Genomic DNA, 20063 nt, shown 5'->3' with positions numbered 1-20063 from the left:
CAGAGCATGACTTGCATTAGGCCCCACTCCAGCAATCAGATCCATGCATGGAGACCTGAATGGCCTTGCAGAGCTCAGTGACTCCACAAGCCTGTCCAAGTGGATTGGACTGCAGGATTGGGACCTTCATTTGCAAAATCCAGCTTCCACAAATCTGCCTTGAACTCAGTGTTTAAAAGGTGACACAGATCAGAACTGCCTTTGTTCTTTTGTGGTTTTTTTTTTTATTTTAAATATTCCCTCATCTCATCTTTTTTTTTTTCTTACCTCTTCTTTTATATTAAATCGCGATGGTTCTTGTCTGCTTCGGTTTGATCTCCTAACCCCATAAACATCAGGATATTCTTCCCACATCTGCAAAATAAACAGACCATCAGAAGGCCTGCTTCACCCCAATTATTGCTATCATTTTAGATAAGTTTAAGAGTGAACCTCTGATGAATCAGTATGGCACCGGTATGGGGCTTTTGGTGGGAGGGATGGTTAGGTAAGTTATGGAAACTTATGAAACATGACTGAAAGGATCATGGATCATTTTTGACTATATGCCTAGCAATGTTTTATAACATGTTTAATTTCAGCAGTCTCCCACTACATTTATTATACTGAGTTGTCCCTCCCACAGCTACAAAAAAACTTCAAGGTTTATTTATGCTGTAGAAGGACAGGTATTTGAATACCCGGTCTCTCCAAGTGTCCCTGTTGGAATACAAAAGAGGAACCAAAGAAGGAACAACTCTGCATTTTCATATGAACAAACTGAGCTATTTATTTCAGCTAGAGAGACGAAAAGCTTTTTAAAATTCCCCACTCCATTTACATTAGACTTGTGACAATGCTCAGTACTTCTCCCTATGCAAGAGGCTCTACAGCAGAGGTCCCGAAACTGTGGGGGCAGGGAGGAACACGCAGCAGGGACCAGACTAGCCACCATGAGTGGTGAGGAGGGAGCGCCACCCAGCCCCGCTTCGGCCCTGCCCCCAGCCGTGACCCTGGCTCCCAGCCCCCGACTGCATCTCTCTTCTCGCCCCAACCCCCAGCTGCAGCCCCAGACTCTACCTCCTTACCCTGCCGCCCCACTCCCGGCCCCCAAAGGGAGGGGGCACCAACAGGTGTAAGGGGGGACATGACCTTGAAAAATTTGGGGACCACTACTCTACAGGCTCAAAAGGACAAATCTCTCTGACCAGAAGCACCTGCCCCAATTTCTCCCCTAGGGAAAACCCCATTGAGCTAACTGAACAGCTCAATGACATACGGGTCACCTCAGCTATCCTGAAAGCCCAGTAGATCAGTGTACACTTATATCCCAAAGATGCCAAGTGGATCTTGCAGGGCCCAGGGAGAAGAACTCCTGCAGAGCTAGGAATTCCACCCACTCTTGCAGGTCTGTGCTAATCGAATTCAGCTGGACTTCTGATTGTCTGAGTGCAGGTGACTTTCATTATCCTGACAGCTCAACACAGCATTTATAGAGTACTGACTGCCTCTAAAGCTCCCTCTATAGCTTTTAACTGAGTCTGTAAACAGCTAGTAACATGGTTGGCTCTGGAAACAGCTTGTATCACACATAATGTGGTTAACTATAGCAGCTAACGATGTATTGCGCTTGCCAGAGGCCTAAGCTGTCAAATTGTCTTCGTGTAACCAGGGTGAAACACTGGGTTTTTGCAATGTAGATGGGATCCCCCAGCCATGCCTGCATAACTATTTGGCCAGTCCCTCCTCTCAGCATTCTGTGACATAGGATGTCCCCTAACCCATATAGTACTGGTGCTATTCTGTGCACATATCCTCCAAGGTACTCTATCCATTATAAAGTCAGATGGCATACCTGCCCACATCTTCCCAGAATGCACTGTGGCTAGACACTGTTACTGGTACAGGTAGTGCTCCAAGACCCATGTTGCTGTAACCATGTCAAATAAGAGTTTTGCAAACTGCTTACAAAAGTATGGTCTGTTATACTTGTGCGGCCAGGCCCTTTGGAGGAGAAAGGAGACAACTACAACCTGAGGGAAGGTGTAGGTACAGATATGTGGATGACATGGGACACTAATATTGGTGAGTAAGTTCCCTCTACGCTGCGCGGCCCTGCAGCAGCCTATTAAGCAACACACAGGCACTCAGGGCTGCAGCGGGGAGAGGGCCTCTCCCCCAGTCCCAGATCTGCCTCCATATTGGTGCACATAAAATTCTGCACATGCGTGGGAAAAATTAGTGGGAACACTGTTGGTGAGACACCTGAAGCCAGAATGGACAGAGACAAACCTCAAGAATTAGTAATTTGTAAATGATCTCATCACCTGGGCTTACATGCGCCTGCTGAGTCTACTCTGGCAACCCCTTATTGCCCCTATTAGGCTTTATCTCCATTTTATGGTCTAAAGATATTCGCCTCCATCCCACAAGTATCCTTAAAAGCACTAGCAAGAGAAGGATATCTAAATATACTAACAGGTACAAAAGTGACACCTGGGATGAACGCATGATGAAGGCAGGACTGTCACCAGCACGGGGTTCTGGTACATTTACAAGTGGTTATAAAGAAACACTACAAAGGAGAGGTTTCTTGTAGAAAATATACCTCTTGGGCATATACATACTCAGAAATAAATCAGAAGCCTGTTCAATCACTTTCCTATTGATACAAAAAAAAAACAAAGGAAAAAATCCCATTCAAATCTCTTTCTTTCTTAAATTGAAAGGTTTTCAGAGCAGGGACCGACTCCCACATCTGTTTGCACAGCGCCAACACAATGGGGCCCAATTCTGACTGAAGTCTCGCTGGTCATAGCTGTAAGGTGAATACGGTATGATAAAAATTCATTGCACTGGTTAGTCCAGTGGATGTAATTCCAATAGCCCCAAACAGCTACACCCAGCAGAGGCAGGAAGCAAAATGTCCTCTGTTACAGGAATGAAGGAAGATGGGCACTTTTCTCATTTGAAAGTCCCCCAATCTGTTACATGTCTTGTGTATGTTATTTAGAATCCTGCATATGGATCTGTTTTTTCTCAGATATGTTTTGATGTTCATCTTCTAGAGATGTGCTGCTAAGAGTCCATAAAGGAAGAGACATAACTTCCTTCGGCCCCCACTAAACAACAATAAAACAGAAAGTTAAGTTTTGTGTTACTGTTACTGCCTTAAAAAATACATCCATCCTTGCCACTCTTAACATGCGAGGCTTAACTAAAACCCGAGCAGGCAGCATAATGGTTCTCAGGCAGCTGAGATGGAACATCCATTGTGAACAATTAAAATTCACTGTTTTATTCCCTGCAGGCACTTGAAGAGTTTAGGCTTCAGGCACCATGCTTCCCCAAAACCTAGCAAACAAAGTAGCTTTCTCCAAGAACTGACTTACGTGAATGTGTTGTACTTGGACTTCGCAATCTGGGACTTCAAACCACAAATGACAATAATCATACAGTCATACAGCACAAAATGTATAGACTGGTTAGTCTGACCTAACTCCTTTTCTGCAAGTCCGCTACATTTGCTGGGTTTCCACACCCTAAATGCAGCGGGGTATGGAGCCCCCTGGGGGGCCGCAAGCAGGTTTCAGGGGTTCCGCCAAGCAAGGCCGGCATTAGACTTGCTGGGGCCCATGGCAGAAAGCCGAAGCCCCAAGGAATGGGGCTGAAACCCAGGGCTCCGAGCCCCGCCTCCCAGGGCTGAAGCTGAAGCCTAAGCAACTTAGCTTCATGGGGTTCCCTACGGTGTGGGGCCCCCCAGCTGTTGCCCTGATTGTTACCTCCTAATGCTGGTCCTGGCTTTTATATGCAGAAAAACAGTTGTTATGGGACAAGCGGGACATGGGAGTTTTTACAGCATGTTGTGGGGGCCTCAGAAATCAAAAGGTTGAGAACCCCTGCCCTAATGGACACCTTCCCTCTTTTCCCCCAACTCACTCTCTACTGCTTTTGACTATTGAGACTGCAAATAACCAGATTATTTCTTTAAGAATAATAACCCAGATAAATCTGCTGTTTTACAGTCCTGGCTGTATCCACACCAGGATAAAAAACTTAGTCCAAGCATGAGTTCTCAACCTGGGGGGTCACGACACGACACCAGGGTGAGTACACCAACAGGTGTCAGGGAGTTGCCGTCCCCCACCCTTCCTATATGGCTAAATGGGACAAGGACGCTGGCTACAACTGAGGGGAATCAGCTGGGAGGAGGGATGCCCAATACGGAAAAGGCTGAATACTACAGATCCAGAGGAATTAGGCAACAGGAAATCCACTTCCTTTTAGACCCACAATGATGGAATTAAAATAGTGAGCTGAAGGGAACATGGCTCCCATGAATATTGGGCACAGGTTCCCATCTTTGGGCATGTTCCACTAGGAAGCTTTACTACTTTTACCTACATGAGGGGAAGCCAGATGAAATAATGAAACCTCTTTACTGACAGTTCATATCTGCCTCCTGCATTCTGTCAGTCAGCCCCGTCACTATCTATCCCAGCCCCACAGCGTAAATCTCAAGCTGTCACACGGAATCTCCTATTTGCATACATCACACAAGCTGGATGAGATGTACAGGGAGTGACTGACAAGATGAGCAAGGAAGTCAGCACCAAGAGGGTGCCTTTTTCTGAGAAGGCTGGCAAAGTGGCCTGGAGGCCAACAACAGTTTTGCTAGTGTACTGCTCTCTGGTCCTTCATTCTGAGCAAGGGTTTGACAGTACCTGGTTAGGTTATATATATATGGCTAGTTAAAGTGACAGGGACAATACCTTTTTTACATCTGCTATCCTTTCCTTCTTGCTGGCTGGTTTTTCTTTGGTTTCAGGTGGGGTCTGCTGGGATTTCGAACCTGTTGACTCGCTTTCAGATTCAGATTGGCTTTCGGAGGACTCTGAGCTGCTGTTTGTCTCGCTGCCATGCTCACTGCCCTGTTCGCTCCCCTGCTCGCTTTCAGATTGGCTTGCAGAGTCGGAGCCAGAGGCCTCTTCAGATGCTGAGTGACTAATGGTAAAGAAAGAAGGAATTAATTTTAACTGCGCTACGACTGTATCCAAGGTACAATATTAGGCACATTTTTAAAAGCCTAACTAGGGGTGTAAATCCCCATGTCTAACAAGAATACTCTGCACTGCTACATTAGAGTGACATCCAGATGCAATTGCTCTCCCAGTGGAGGACACACGTTTGGTACATGAGGGAAGCAGATGGACTTCATGTCACTATCCAGTGCCTACCTCCGGTCAACTAAAGCACCGAAAAGACAGGCTGCAGAAAGAGCTGCCTCAAGGAAGCGCACTCTCATTGCAAGGACTTGTTCTGCTCAGAGCAAGATGGAGCATGGCATGCAGTCTCCATGGGTCACACCACCAGATTAAAAATGAGTGGGCATGAGCTCTGGTATAGAACTCCATCCCTTTCCAATTTAGCAGCCAAATTAGGACCATACCAGATCAGACCAGTGCTCCACCTGGTCTAGTATCCCATCTCAGAGAGGGGCCAGTAACAGATGCTTCAGTGGTAATAATGAGATATGCCCCAGAAAAAGCAAGTTTAACAGTGGAGTGGTGGAAAGGCGTTTCTGTATGTGGTTGGCCGGCTGAGTTCCTGTTGAAATGGTTACATTACTGCTGCTGGGATTTCTCTTATGGTGTTATTAAAAACGTTAGGGAGCCTGGAACAGATGTCTTTTTAATCAACTCAAACAGCAAGAGGAATCCGTGTCTGCCCTAAATGGGAGCATCTGATTTTCTTAGATTCAAAAGGAACGTTCATCAGGCATGGGAGTTTAACTACAGATACCAAGTGTTTTCGTACAGTTCATTTGTATGTGATTTGTAGCGCCAGAGGTATCCAAAGGGAGAGAACAGAGGTCATGCTGGATTAAAAATCCAACAATTCATGTAATGCCACCAGAGGCCTCACTCTGCAGTGCCCATCTCTCCTAGAACTAATATAATTTTTATTTCCTTTCCTATTTCCCCAGCCTCTCAAACCGCAACCCAACCGACGAAGAGAAACTCATTGCAGCGCAGCAGATTATGCACATGACAGAGAGTGAAGAAGAGCAGCTAGAGTTAGCGATCATGGCATCACATCTGGCCCTACAACAAACTAAAAAGAATGTTGTTAAAATAAGAGTATAAACTCAATGGGAAAGAGACTAACTTTTGATTCTTTGTTTGTAAACAGCCTAGAATACTGGAAGAAAAGAGTCAGCACAGTTCAAGAGGGGAATGTAGTTTTTAATTTGTCCCCTTTTATAAAATTATAAAAGAACAAATGTATCTAGTTTTTGTCCAGATTGATTAATTTCAGCAGCATCAGTACTTTTTAAAAAGGCACAAGCAAGAATATCATAATATAATACAATGATAAAAATCACAGAAATCAATATACTTTTGCACAGTAGCTATCAATAGACAATAAAATAAAATTTCATAAATCTTTACACACATAAATAGAAAAGATTCAAATATGGAAATAAAAAGGGTTCTATTTTTAAAAGGAATTCTTTTATGAGTCCTTGTAAAAACTAAATCTCCTTCCTACAACATACAGGTCTCCTAGCCACACTGAGACTATATCCCTAGCCAGTCGTGAATAAATACATCCCAGACAATTGACTAAGTACAGTAAATCACTACCGAAGAACAGAACTGCATTTTCTCAGAGAGCTGGCAGAGGGCAGCAGTGAAACACTGCATGAAAAACTGCTCCAGAAATTCCGCCAGTGCTTCTGGGCACTCAGCCAGACTTCCAGTCACCATTTTAGAAGATTGCTCTTCCACCATCTTATGATTTGTCCCTGCTCTTGTGACTTCTGGTTTGTTTTGTGTCTCAAAATGGAAGAATGTGAAATTAAAAGAAAATATTAGCTATAAGGGAAGATTTCAAAACCTGGAGGAACAGAAATGACCAACTTCTAAGTAATGAGCTCATCTTTAAAGTCTGCTTTGCCTACTTCAGTTTGGCTTTAAAAGTGGGGGGAATATGAAATTCAGAAGCTGTTACCCCTTTTCCCTGCTCTGTTATAGGAGAACTGGAAAAACAAGACAAGCCACTTTGTCATTGGCCTCTCCAACACTCCCATTGCTTATGCCCCCACTTCTAATCCACACAAAAACACAACTCTTGTAAGCTCATTTTCCATGCCTGCACTCAAAAAATGTCAAACCTCCTTGAACTTGAGGTGATGGAAAAATGGAAGCCAATGGAAGGATTCAAGTTTCTTGTCCTCACCACCTTCTAGACTTTCCCCACCTTTGCCCTTGCTTATTTATTGGCTCAAGTCTTTTCACATCGCCCCCCTGCTGTTAACCCAGCCTCATTTCCCCCCCACTTAGCCCCCTCCATTTGTCCCCTTCTCTTGGAATGTCCTCACTGAATTCATTCCTAAGGCCATTCCCTCTCTTTCACTTGAAAATAGCTCACTCTAGACCCATTTACTAGCAATTAGGGCTAGTTGAATATTTTCTGCTGAAACTGATTTTTACTGAAAACCCAATTTTCCCACAAGACAACATTTTTCATGAAAAGTACCTGCTTTCTGTGGAAATTTTCAATTTTTAGTCAAAAATCCAAACACTCAAAAACTGAAATATTTCCATTTGGACGTGCTGCCAGGGTGCCTCATGGGAGCTGTAATTCCGTTGCTTCATGTCCCCATTCTTTATCGGCCAAGCTCCTCAGCTGGCCTGCATCTTCCATAAATGCACCATGGCAAGGGACTCCCACGGTGAACTGCCTCCCCTCTCTAAGAGGTGACTATAGGGTGCATCATGGGAAATGCAGTCCAACCTGGGAGTCCACTCTAGAGAGGAGAATGGAAGCTTGAAGTGCTCGAACTACAACCCCATGAGGTAAAGCTGCAGCATTTCCAAATCAAAATATTTCAACATTTGGCTGAAATATTTTTGTATTCAAATTTCCACTGAAAATCAAAATTGGGGGGGAGAGGGAATCATATTTTCAAACAGCTCTACTAGCATTGGCTACAAGAAGTTAAACAATAATGGCTGGGTTGAGGTCCAGGTGGCATAGCTGCTGTTTATTTAAACACACAAAATTACCTATTATCCCTCCCTGCAGCCCTTTATCTGTCAAGGTTCTGACCTCTTCTGGGGCGGAGACCACATCTGCCACACTGTGGGTAATACCATAATGCAAATAAGGATTAAGAATAGTGAAATCTCAAACTTGTCATTTCTTTAGAGAGAGGAATCAGCCATACATTTGCAGGTGTGTCTGAACATGCATATACTCTTGCTAAAAATATTGCAGCTGAGTATGTTATATTTCTTCATTTTCTAAGATTGTGGCAAGCAATTCCCTTTTTAAAAACCCCTGAAACCTGTCAGTGAAACAAAGGGCATGTGCTTGTCAATAACCACCTTAACTTTTCTTCCTAATACTTTAATTTAATCTTTTTTAATTTCATTAAAATATGAAAGTAAATTCCACAAAGTGGATCCTAGCCATCTCCAACAATATCAGGAAGCAAAATATACCCCAGTCAATGAGCAAACAGTATGTGCTTGGTTTCAGAGTGGTAGCCGTGTTAGTCTGTATCAGCAAAAACGAGGAGTCCTTGTGGCACCTTAGAGACTAAAATGTATTTGGCCATAAGCTTTCATGGGCTAAAACCCACTTCATCAGATGCAAGTATGTGCTTGTTAATCCTTAGACCTGTACACAATTGGAGATTAAAGTCCCTCTCTTCCAGTGTCTATTTTTGAGAGATAATCTTTTTTGGATGCTAAAAATGGGCACCAGAACAAGGCGACTTTCAATTACACTAAGAAATAGTATATATCTGGAAATCACTTTGGTCCCAACCCAACACCCACTAAAGTCAAAGGACAAACATCTATTGAGCTAAGCGCGAGTTGGGTTGGCCCCTTTATGGGGAGTGTGTCTACAAATCTAGATCCACCAAGACTCAGAAAAGATGATTCCACATTTCCAAGATGTACTCCAGTCTGTAACTCTTTACTCATGAGGCAGATATTTCTGATCTGGGAAAAACTGACCCATTGCTGAAGAATAAAAGGAAATAATCTTATCTGCGTTCAAGAAAGAACCAGTTTAACAGCAACACTAGGAGCTGACTGGGTCACCTTTTCGCAAACATGCATCTTAAGAAATCTGCAAAAAAATTGTAGAAGGGGTTGGGTGTCATAATGACTGCTCTACCATTTTACAGCTGGGCAATGCAACACAATTTTGTGTAGGTTTTTTTTTTCATATAAATAGCACCCCAAATTTCTTTGCATGATGTAACTAGAGAGTGAAGGTGAGGGATATGTTTTCACAGGGCCACAGAGAGGTTTTTGCAGAGTCTGGAGCAAAATCTGAAATTGAGGCCTCTTCCAAAAAAAACAAGGAGTTCAAAAACATACCGACCCTTGAAGTGGAGACAGGGATAGCACTCAAAGAAGGCAGCTTACTTTCCAGCATATACACAAGGGAGTCAAATTAAAGCTCCCCATACAACCTTAGTTCTAGCATTTCCTAACTTTTGAGTAGTTGACTTTACCACTTTTGGTTGGTTTTTTTAGAACAGTTTTTGCTTTTTATAAAACCTAGGAAATTACACACACAGTGATAAGATTCCATCACATAAAATCATATTGTTCGCCCTCATCAGTAGTGTTTAAACCCCAAACCACACTTCTGACCTCTTAATTTGAGCTAATGGTGTAACTGGTAGCAGCAGTAGGCTATTATCCTGACCATCCACAAGATGTAGCAGCACACATTTTGCCAGTGGCTTACACAACTATTTGGTAGCAGTAGCAAAACATTGGGTATCAGAATTTCTGGATTCTAATCCTGATTCTGGAGAGGAATGTGGTCTAATGGCTACAGTCAGTACAACCAGGCATAGACCTGGGGCACATGGAACATGAAAGGCAGCGTGAGAAAGTGGATGAGACTTGGAACTAACCCAATTAGAGATAAGGTTTTATTCTCAGCCTGACGTGACCTTATGCAAACTCTGAGGTATCCCATCTGTAAAATAAGATAATGATACTTGCCTGCCTCCTAAAGCAAGGGTGTGAGGCCTTGCTCAATAACATGGATAGAAGTACACACCAAAAGAAAGAAAGGAATGCTGCAGTTCCTCCTCCTCCTCACTATGTGAGTGCCTGCATTTTATCTTTTGCTCTAGCTCTGTACCTATGAGCATGTTTGGTGCAGGTGGGGGTGGGGGGGAGGGGGAGACAGGGGGAAAGAGACGAGGAGGAGGAGGGAGCTCGAGCATGCTTGAGTCTTCAGAGATTTTTTTTTAGGAGCAAGCCTCTACAGAGCACGTACAAAACGTGACTTCCAGAGGCTAACTTGAGAAAATGTGATGTTCATGGCCACAACAAAAGGCACCCCAGGCTGCCCTTGCCAAATATCCAGCTCCTGCTCCGAAGGATGGAGGCTCTAACACTCTTTCAAGAAAAACATATGTAAAAAAACCCAACCTGTTTTGCCCAACTTCGTTTTCAGTAAAAGCTAAACTATTTATGCTGAAACTTTCAAAAGAAATTCAGGATTAAATAGAGAGCAAGTTCTGAAAATTTCTAACAGAATGGTTAAAGTCCGGCAAATTTACAAGCATCTGAAAATAGCAGGTTATAATAGAACATGGTAAGCACACAACAGACTTTAGTACCAGCTCTAATGTCCAGTACTGGTAAGACTGTAAATTACTGCCTATGTTTTTGATTTTGTTTGTATAGCACCCAGACAATAGGATCTTTTTGGTGCTACTAGAATACAATTAATTATTAAGAACTATATGCTCACAACTGGTGTCCTAGCTGTCACCATCCTTGTTCCAATTTCAAGGCTAGCTTGAGATAGATGTTCACAGAAAAACTGAGCTTTCAAGACACTTTTTGTGAAGCATTAAGTGAAAGCATGATCTTTTGGCCGACACTGCCTCTCTCTCTCCAAGATAGGTTTTAACACCTAAGGCTCCAGAGGCAGAACCAAAGCACAAGCACTTACTGAGCTAAATAAATGGTCCATATCTGCATACCTCTCTCTAAAGTTCTTTGCTTTGTAAAGTATGGTGTGATATCCTGACTGACAGGTGTTTTATAAATTTATTATTTCCACTACAAAGACACTACACCTACATTTACATAATATATCACAACTAGATTCTGTTCAGGATGGCAATACCAGGGGGTGTTGCAGGTTACAAAGTGAGATGCACTTGCAGAGTTGTGTAGAGGCCAAAAGACTTGAAAAAATAGGAGATCCTGCTGATCAGAAATGAGCAGAGTGCCCATGAAAAAGAGCTTTATTAAAACGAAGTCTCTCACGCACAACAGAAACAGAATCTGGACTGCCATCCTTAAGGGCACAGCAAAAGCAGTAATTGTATGAGTAGTTCCCAAGAGCATTTTGATACAATGCAGAATTTTCATTCAAACCTCCTCCATCTGACCAGGTCTTATTCATATTAGACAAAGTTAAAACAGGACTCCACTCTGAAAAGTGACCTCGTAGAATGGTACCTTCTTGCACATATCTGCTCCTTTTGTGCACTTTGAATCATATGGTCTATTTTTACTGCTTCTTAGTCATGTCACACTTCAGAACAGTATCACAGAAGGGAGTGAGCTGCATATTATTTCTTCTGAAGCATGAAGAGAAATGCTTATGAAGTTTCAGTTACTCACGTGTAGTAGGTCTAATTTGACTTGCAGTAACTTTATTACTTATGACAACATATTAGAAGGAAAACCATCTTAACTTTGCTAGGTTTACATTTCAAAAGTGTATCCATTATCTTGGAAAATGGAACATATTTGCTATAGCAGGGATAGGCAACCTTTGGCACGCAGTCTGCCAGGGTAAGCCCCCTTCACGGGCCAGGCCGGTTTGTTTACCAGCCGTGTCCACAGGTTCAGCCGATCGCAGCTCCCACTGGCCGTGGTTCGCCGGTCCAGGCCAACAAGGGCTGTGGGAAGCGGCAGCCAGCACAACCCTTGGCCTGCACTGAACCTGCAGACACAGCAGGTAAACAAACTGGCCTGGCCCGGCCCACCAGGGAGCTTACCCTCGCAAGTGTGCGACAAAGGTTGCCGATCCCAGTGCTATAGGGATTATTGAGAGACCAACATGAAAATCCACATAATTTTTAGTCACTTTTCAGAGCAGAGCAGTATTTTAAGACCTGCTAATTGGCTTTAGGTTTGAGATGTTTATTCTTCCTCTTCCTTTATTCTTCCTGTCTTTTTCACCGTTAGAGGCACAGATTTAGAGACTGAAGGAAAAATGACCACACTGAAAAGCAGCATCTGAGGTACCTCACTCTGTTTCTGCCCAATCTCTTCATTGACACTGACTGTCTAATAAACAGCTTTGCCTTCATTAAAACCTGGAACAAAGATACCTAAGTTGCAGCAGATCTCTCTAAAAGAGAGAAAGTTTTAGATTTAGAGCCAGCACCATCCGCCTCATTCAACAGCTCAGCAGACTGTATTCAGAAATAAAAATATTTGGGGAAGTTAGTTAACTAGTTGCCTTAATATGTGGAAAACAGGGCTCAGTTGCTCACTGATCCATGAGTTAGAAGTTGGAAATGCCTAGGATACAGGATATTTAGTAGGGGTCAGAAAAGAATCGATCATTCTAGTGGTAAAAGCAGTCACACCCCCTCTACTTGATTAAGGAGCGTCACTGAGGGCACATCTACACTACTGCACTACATCGGCACAGCTGCACTGCTGTAGACCGTCTGGTACAGACACGCTATGTGGACAGGAGAGCGCTCTCCCGTCAGCATAATTACTTCACCTCCATGAGAGGTGGAAGCTGTGTCAGCGAGAGTGCATCTCCCACCAACACAGCGCCAGAGTGGACAGTGTTTAGGTTCCTGTAATTTGCGTCACGGGGGAAGAGGGGGGGTGTCTTTTTCACACCCCTGAGCAATGTACGTTACATCGACTTAACTGGTAGCGTAGACCAGCCCTAAGAAACACCAAAGACAGACTCTTCCCAGTTCACCCTGAGTGAAAGGAGAGTACAGGTGTAGTCTTCAGGGCTCTGAAAGAGATCTCCTCTTCCCCAAGAATGTGGTGGTGTCCGAAAGTACTAACATGTTTAAATGTTCACCAAGAGCAGCATATAACTCAGTTGTGACTGCCTCACTGTTCCCACTCACGCAGCACCCACTGTTGAGAACCTTATAATACCTGTGCATAATGGGAGAAGAGAAGACTGCCTTTTTGCCTACTAGATATCCGTGCCCTTTGGATTAGATAAAAACGAGGAGTCTGGTGGCATCTGAAGAAGTGGGTTTTTACTCACAAAAGCTTATGCCGAAAAAAATCTGTTAGACTTTAATGTGCCACCAGACTCCTCGTTGTTTTTGTGGATATAGACTAACACAGCTACCCCTCGGATACTTGGATTAGATAACACATTTTCCTTTAGGAAAGGGACAGCAGGACAGAAGCTATTTCATATATCACTCAATCATTTTAACTGCCACTTTAGCTCCATGTCAGCACAGTCAGCATGAAGCACAATGGCCAATTCAAAAGGGACTCTGCATCTAGTCAGCAACACAGTGTAGTGTAGTGAACATGCAAATACTTTAGGGGAAATATACACACCAACAGCTCTTCTGCTCAAAACGGCTAATTGGTTTTAGTATGTACCAGAATGGGACTTTTTTTTTTTTTTTTTTTATTGTGCATGAAACCCTGACAAGTCTTATGTTAAAGAAACAGGCCTTAGAAGAACTAGTAAAATTTGGAATTAGGCTTTCCCCCTTCATAGTTTAAAACTTCAGCCAGTTACATCTGTGTGTCCAGTACAAAACCCAGAAGATATGGGTTTACACGGACACTGGAGGTCTGCTATATGATTCTATCACAAGTGATCTTTAAAGGCAGTTATGACTGGAGGAGTTAGGACAATAAACTATTAGAGTGCATCCCCTGCAGACATCAGGTGACAGCCACACCTCTCCAAATACAGTAATGATGAAAGGAGATCTGAAAAGGTGGCAGATTCACAGTTAAGAGGTGGGACTCCCTCACAGAACAAAAAATATCCAACTGTTCCTACAAACTCCAGTATTAGTTTTTACAGAATATTAAAATATAAGGAATTATGTTGATCTTTCTGTGCCAAAAAATGAAAGAAATGTAAGGAAGCGTAAACACTTATAGCTTCACAAATATTTTAGAGCAGTAAACAGTTGGCAGAATCTTTCCACTGTCACATACAGAACTGGTTTTGGGTGTGGCAGGGTTGGGGAATAGCAAGCAATGAATTGTTCAAAATCACTGCTGTAAAATACCCAGTACTTAGTTAAGTGTGAAGTGTTTTGCGAGGCAGAAGGCTGAATAAATAGGTATCCTGTCATCTCTTCAAGCGGCTTCTATAAGGTGCCACAAGTACTCCTTTTCTTTTTGTGAATACAGACTAACAGGGCTGCTACTCTGAAGCCTATAGAATAGAGGTGAGAGGCACTGAAGAAAGGGGGGGCAGAGTTTGGAATGACACTGTTCTGAGGATTGATGATTCAGTTTCTAAGGGCTGATCTATACTTGGAACTTACACTGGCTACTTCTCTCAGGGGTGTGAAAAATCCACACTTTTGAGAGTGAGAGCACGAACTATGCCACCCCCCGCCGCAGACAGTGCTAGGTACCGACTCTCGGAGTTAGATAACCTACACCAGTGGTAGAACCCCTTCTGCATCTACACTGAGGCATTACAGTGGTACAGCTGTAATGCTACCATGGTTTAAGTGCACACATACCCTTAATGTTAACTGACACCTTGCCACTATTACCTCTTTCCCTGCCCCAAATCAGCTCAACATCATACTAGTGCATTTCAAATGTAGTGGTGCAAAAGACAGGGTATGTCTTCAGTGCAGTTAGCCTGGCTCTGGGTATTTGGGTCAGCCTAGCTCAGGAGCACTGAAATGAGTTAGTGTTCTCACCTGGTGCTGCACTTCCCCTGTGCACTTCTAAGACTTCTAGGGGCACACCCAAGATACACCTCTTTATGACTCTTTCCCCAGTGAATAGTGGGAGACCTTATCTGTCCTGAGCAGAAGGGGGAACTGCAGAAAGGCAGTGCCTTTGGCACAGAACTATCAGCACTTGACTGACTTAAACCTCACTGCAAAATGGGCAGGATGACAAGTAAAAGCAGAACCCAGACTCTAAAGATACACCTCCAGCTCTGAAAGCTAGCCTGTGTTGAAAGCATCACTAAACTCAGGCAAGAGGTTTTATGTATGGATGGGAGCAGGTAGGGGCAACACCCAGGTAAAAAAACCCTGTGGAAACTCTGCAGTAAAGACACACTTGGGGCTACACTTGAAACTGTACAGCAAAACACCTCCAGTGCTGCAAGTGTTCAAATGTAGCACTTCAGTGTAGATAAATTATATAATTTAACATTAGCTTTAATAAAAATTGTGAATATTACCTATGCCAATGGGAGGGGTTTTCCTGTTGGCACAGGTATTCCACCTCCCTGAAAGGTGGATTCTTCCATCCATCTAGCACTGTCTACAACGGGACTTAGATCAGCTTAATACATTGCTCAGGGATGTGAGTTTTTCACACCCCTGAGCAAGGCAGCTGGGTTGATCTAATTTTCTAGTGTAAATGAGCCCTTAGTTGGCCGTGATAAATGAAGGCAGTTTCTGTAGGATTATGAAATCACAGTTGATCTCTCTATTGTCTTCCCCACTTCTGTTACACAAAATACTCAGGATAATACAGTTAGAGAATGCATAGTGTTTGATTATTTCAAAGAAGTATGAATTAAGTTTTTATTTGAGTTAAAGAAACAGTTCATAAATATTTTAAAATATTTCAAACTCTTGTAAACTTCAAGAAGTTAAAGTGTTCTATATATTCTTTGCACAGTTCTAGCCATGCTCAAAAAACAGAAAATACCGTAGTTTAAAAGCTATGAATCATATTTATAATGAGATAAGTTACTTCCTTAAAATAAAAATGAACCACCCCTTTGTGTTCCATGTAGATTACATTATAATACAACAAAACCAAATTTATTGCACATTATTTTCTCTGCCCCTGCACTGACATAACATGGATTGCTTGGTTTTTGTTTTTTAAAAAAACCCTTCATATTAGAAGTTAGCAGGTTAAAAAGTTTTAAAAAAACCACTGCTTTCGTCCGGCCAGAGAGGACCAAATTATGTAAGTGGTACTGCAGGACTGGAACAAAAAGCACTCACAGTAATAACCAATTAGATTGTAAACCGGAAAACCAAGAGAAGGAATCTGTAGCCAGACCATCTTAAAAATGTATCTTGTTAAACATGTCCAGCATTGCTTCTCCTGTGTTTTCTTTAAAAGAGTAAAATATGACCAGGCTAAAAGCATTTACACACTTATGGAGCTTCACCCATTTAAGATTTGTAAAGTTATAAAAAATATCCAGCTGTTCAAGGAACGCTAAAGGGAATACCAAATTTAAAAAAAAAAATAAAGGAAAATTCTACTAAAAATAACCCTGTTAATTTTCAGTTGCCTACTTGCTTCTGAAAATAATGAACTACTTATATTAAAAATGTCCATAAAGAGGGTGTGAGGAAATTCACTGTAGATCTACTGCATGCATGCACGCACGCTCTCTCTCACACACACACTGGGATGAATGCTGTGCATGCAAACGCTGTTTTCCCTGCTGGCTGAGCAGGCAGTAATTCTCTTGCCAAGAGTGGGGGAGGCTCTGAAAAGCAAGCTTATGCTGACATCACTAGAAGGCAGAGCTCTGCTTCCACAGAGGCCCCAGAGTGTTGACCGTCCTGTTACCAAGTGAGCTAACAGCCAATCAGATTCCACAGCAAAAACAAGATGGCCTTTGAACTCCCCACCAGCAACTTCCTGCTGTTTTCAGAGTACACACAGTGCAATGCAGTATGTCTGTCAGCTATGCGGCACAAAGGAACAGCCATTTTGTGACTGAACTGGACCTGCACCAAAATGCCAGGCGTTTAATCATTTTTCTTTCCTTCCAAGAGTGGCTAGTTTCCTTTTGAGCACTAACAAGATAAGAAACACTAATTGCTGATGAAACCAGATCAGTGTTAATTTTTGTTTCACTTCTTTATTTTCCCCAGATAAAATCCTCTTTTATATGAAACTACTTCATAAAATGGCTGCCACAAACTGAATGTGTTCTGGTCTACAAAGTCTGCAGCAATCAGTTCTACAAAAGAAGCCGTTTGCCAAGAGGACAACAGATTACAGATCTAAAACTTCAAAGCTCTCAATGGAAATCAGGTCTAAATCCATTCACACAGAACTAATATTTCCAAATTGTATTTTATAACGAAGTGCAAGTTGGAAGCAAATACAACTGTTTGTGCTGCTGCAGCATCTCTTACATAATAAAAATACAAGCCATGTCCATTTCATTATGGTTAGGGATGCGAGAAGGTAACTGCAATAAGGAAATTCCAAGGGATTTAAGCAGAAGTGGGATTTAAGCAGAAGTTGGATCTATATGGCATGTCCTTATGTTATTTATACTATTGTTGTACAGGATTGCCAATTCCTAGATTTTATCTTATTTGTATTTCAGATACCAGTATTTGTGAAGTTAACATTAGGTTACATTAAAAATGTATTGTATGTAACCTAATGTACATGTAACTGCTCCTCTTCACATCATCTGCTTTTTCTAAAAAAAGGATTAGAAAAAAGGCAGAAGATGCAAGAAAAATATTTTTTAAAGAAACATTACTGCCAACATTCTGTTCCATTATTTAAAATTTTGAGTTACTGACAACATCCCAGCTTTCATCCTGGGTGAAGCAACTTAAATCAAGTGAGCGAGCTTAACAGTTAAGTTGGAAAGCTTGACAATTAGGTTACGGTCTGTACCCTGAAATACAAGAACAGGTGTTGCTATTCATCCAAAAGGTCCCAAGAAAGGCCTACATATGTGCGGACTCTACTAAACTTTTTGTAAGAGTTAAACTAACATCATTTCCCCTCAGGAATAATGTCTCTTTCAAGTCAACTCTCAGAGGAGTTTGTGTTTGCTCAGATAAGGTTTTTTTCCTTTCCTAAGAATAGAAATGCAGGAATCACAATTCCAGTCATATTCCCCAGACATTATACTAATGCACTCTCTACCAAACACACACAGTTTCCCCATCTGTATTTTTGCTTCTCATAACCTCAGATCAGTGGCACCAGTCACTCATATCCACCTTACCCATCCATTGTCATTACTGTAGCCTCCAATCAAGGCATGATTGTGTAATATGACTTCACACATTACCTAATGCTTATAAGCTAGTCCAACAAAACTGTGAGAGGGGAGTCAAGTCAGAGAAGCATGATCCGTGCAGACATCAATGTGTTTCAGAGTTACAGTAAAGCAAGCTGAAGGCTTTACTTCCTAGAAATCATTTCCCCCATATCTTAAAGTCAACCTTAGGAAGTAGAGTATTTTAGACATTCAGCTGACTCACAGCTCAGAAAATAAGGCTCATTTATAAATATGCTCTCTTCAATTGCTCCCACACTACAGGTGAGTAGATATTACCAGCAGTAAGTTTATTCTGGTGAAGTCTGAGGAAAGGGGGATAAAAATGGTAGGCCTTTTACTTTTTTATTTAATACAACGGTGAAACACATGGCTCTATCAATGATGCTAGACACATGATCTTTGCTACAAAAGAGAAAAATTTACACGTGATGCTATGCAAATATTATACCCTTGGGACAGAAAAAAAATCAAAGGTCGTGTGTCTGTGTGATCCCACTTATTCACCCATTATACCCAGTTATTAGACTTCACTTTATTTGGAATAATGTTCCTACACTCCTAAAATGTATTTATTCTGATTGCTGTTGCTCTTACTACTGATAACCCACATTTTTCAGTGACATTTAGATTAAAAAGCAAACCAACTTTTTCTTGACAAAGTCAGGATTTTTGCAGCTTCACTTACAAACATAATTACAACCTTACAATTAAGGTTAAGAATGTGTCAAACATATTTTAAATAATGCAAGTCCTTGTATATACTGTGTGTATGTGATTTGGTATTTTTAAACCAACTTAACAATACCATTTTAAACCAAATAAACTTACCTATTTCCATTTTAACACCTTTTATTACATTGCAATTTAAAAACATTCCTGATTTGCATGCAAAATTAAGTTTTAAAAGGTTATAACAAAATAACGTGGTCATAACTGTGTTTCTACCACAATATTTCAAGTTCATATAATGTTCAAGAATAAGTTAAATATTACTGGACAAAATCTTATTCATACATTTGATAAAAACTTACATAGTTCACATATTGATAGCAAAGAGTTTTAGAATTAATTTTATTGATAATTACATAAAAGATACTCAAGGAAAAATGAATAGGCCACGATTTAATAAAAGTTAACAAAAACAGGCAAAATGCAGTGTATTGACAAACCACAGAAGAGCAATGCAAAAGTTTTTAGACTTCAATGTTAGATTAAGCCAACACATTTTGTTTAAAATACAATGTTAAAAGCTAAATGAAGAACAAAACAAAGGACTTAATGTTGTTGTAAGTATCAAATATTAGCTGTATTTTCAGTATTTTGTACTGTTCCACAAATCAAAGTTAAATTTATAAAATATCTGAAAAGAATATCACCACTTTACTTTTATGTCAACACACATTATGAGCAAAAATATACAAAACAAGCAATCAAAGGACACCAAGGTTCCCATTAACAATCCTAGGTTAGATTTTATAAACATGAAATACTATCACCACCAGGGGAAAGTTTGGTTAAATTGTATCAAAATATCCTAAAATACCTAAACAGTATCAAAGTTCAGTAAGCCCAAATAAAATATAAAGTAAGGAGCATCAATCAAACAGGCACTTTTTAGTTTATATTTTAAAATGAACTTTTTTTCATTCATGTAAGTTTCTCTAGTGTCTATTTACTATAATTTACTACTACTAGGCTTCTGTATGGCCCTCAGTTAAAGTTTAGACTTCTGAGATTCTTCAAAGAAAAATTTGCCTTGTATGTAAAATGGTGCAATGCAGCAATGGCTAAAC

At 41.4% G+C, this 20063-nt stretch overlaps 1 protein-coding gene across 6 annotated transcripts in view; it reads right to left on the bottom strand.

Moving 5' to 3' along the window:
- Nucleotides 1-20063, bottom strand: part of CHD2 (chromodomain helicase DNA binding protein 2) — an 84698-nt gene that overhangs the window by 63120 nt on the left and 1515 nt on the right. For 5 of the 6 annotated variants that reach the window (XR_014713486.1, XM_084642510.1, XM_084642506.1 and 2 more), the window contains exons 3-4: nucleotides 4752-4983; nucleotides 268-354 (exon numbers count right to left, since the gene is read on the bottom strand). Coding sequence is in view for 5 of the 6 variants with exons in the window: in XM_084642510.1 (XP_084498636.1) it covers nucleotides 268-354; nucleotides 4752-4983 (319 nt within the window). In the remaining variant the exon portion in view is untranslated. The remainder of the gene's footprint in view (nucleotides 1-267; nucleotides 355-4751; nucleotides 4984-20063) is intronic. The other variant, XM_084642508.1, reaches the window with a different exon arrangement.

Source organism: Lepidochelys olivacea (assembly GCF_965140295.1).
Source record: "Lepidochelys olivacea isolate rLepOli2 genome assembly, chromosome: 10".
In the NCBI taxonomy this organism is placed as follows: Eukaryota; Metazoa; Chordata; order Testudines; family Cheloniidae; genus Lepidochelys; species Lepidochelys olivacea.
This window is presented reverse-complemented; position numbering and strand designations above follow the sequence as displayed.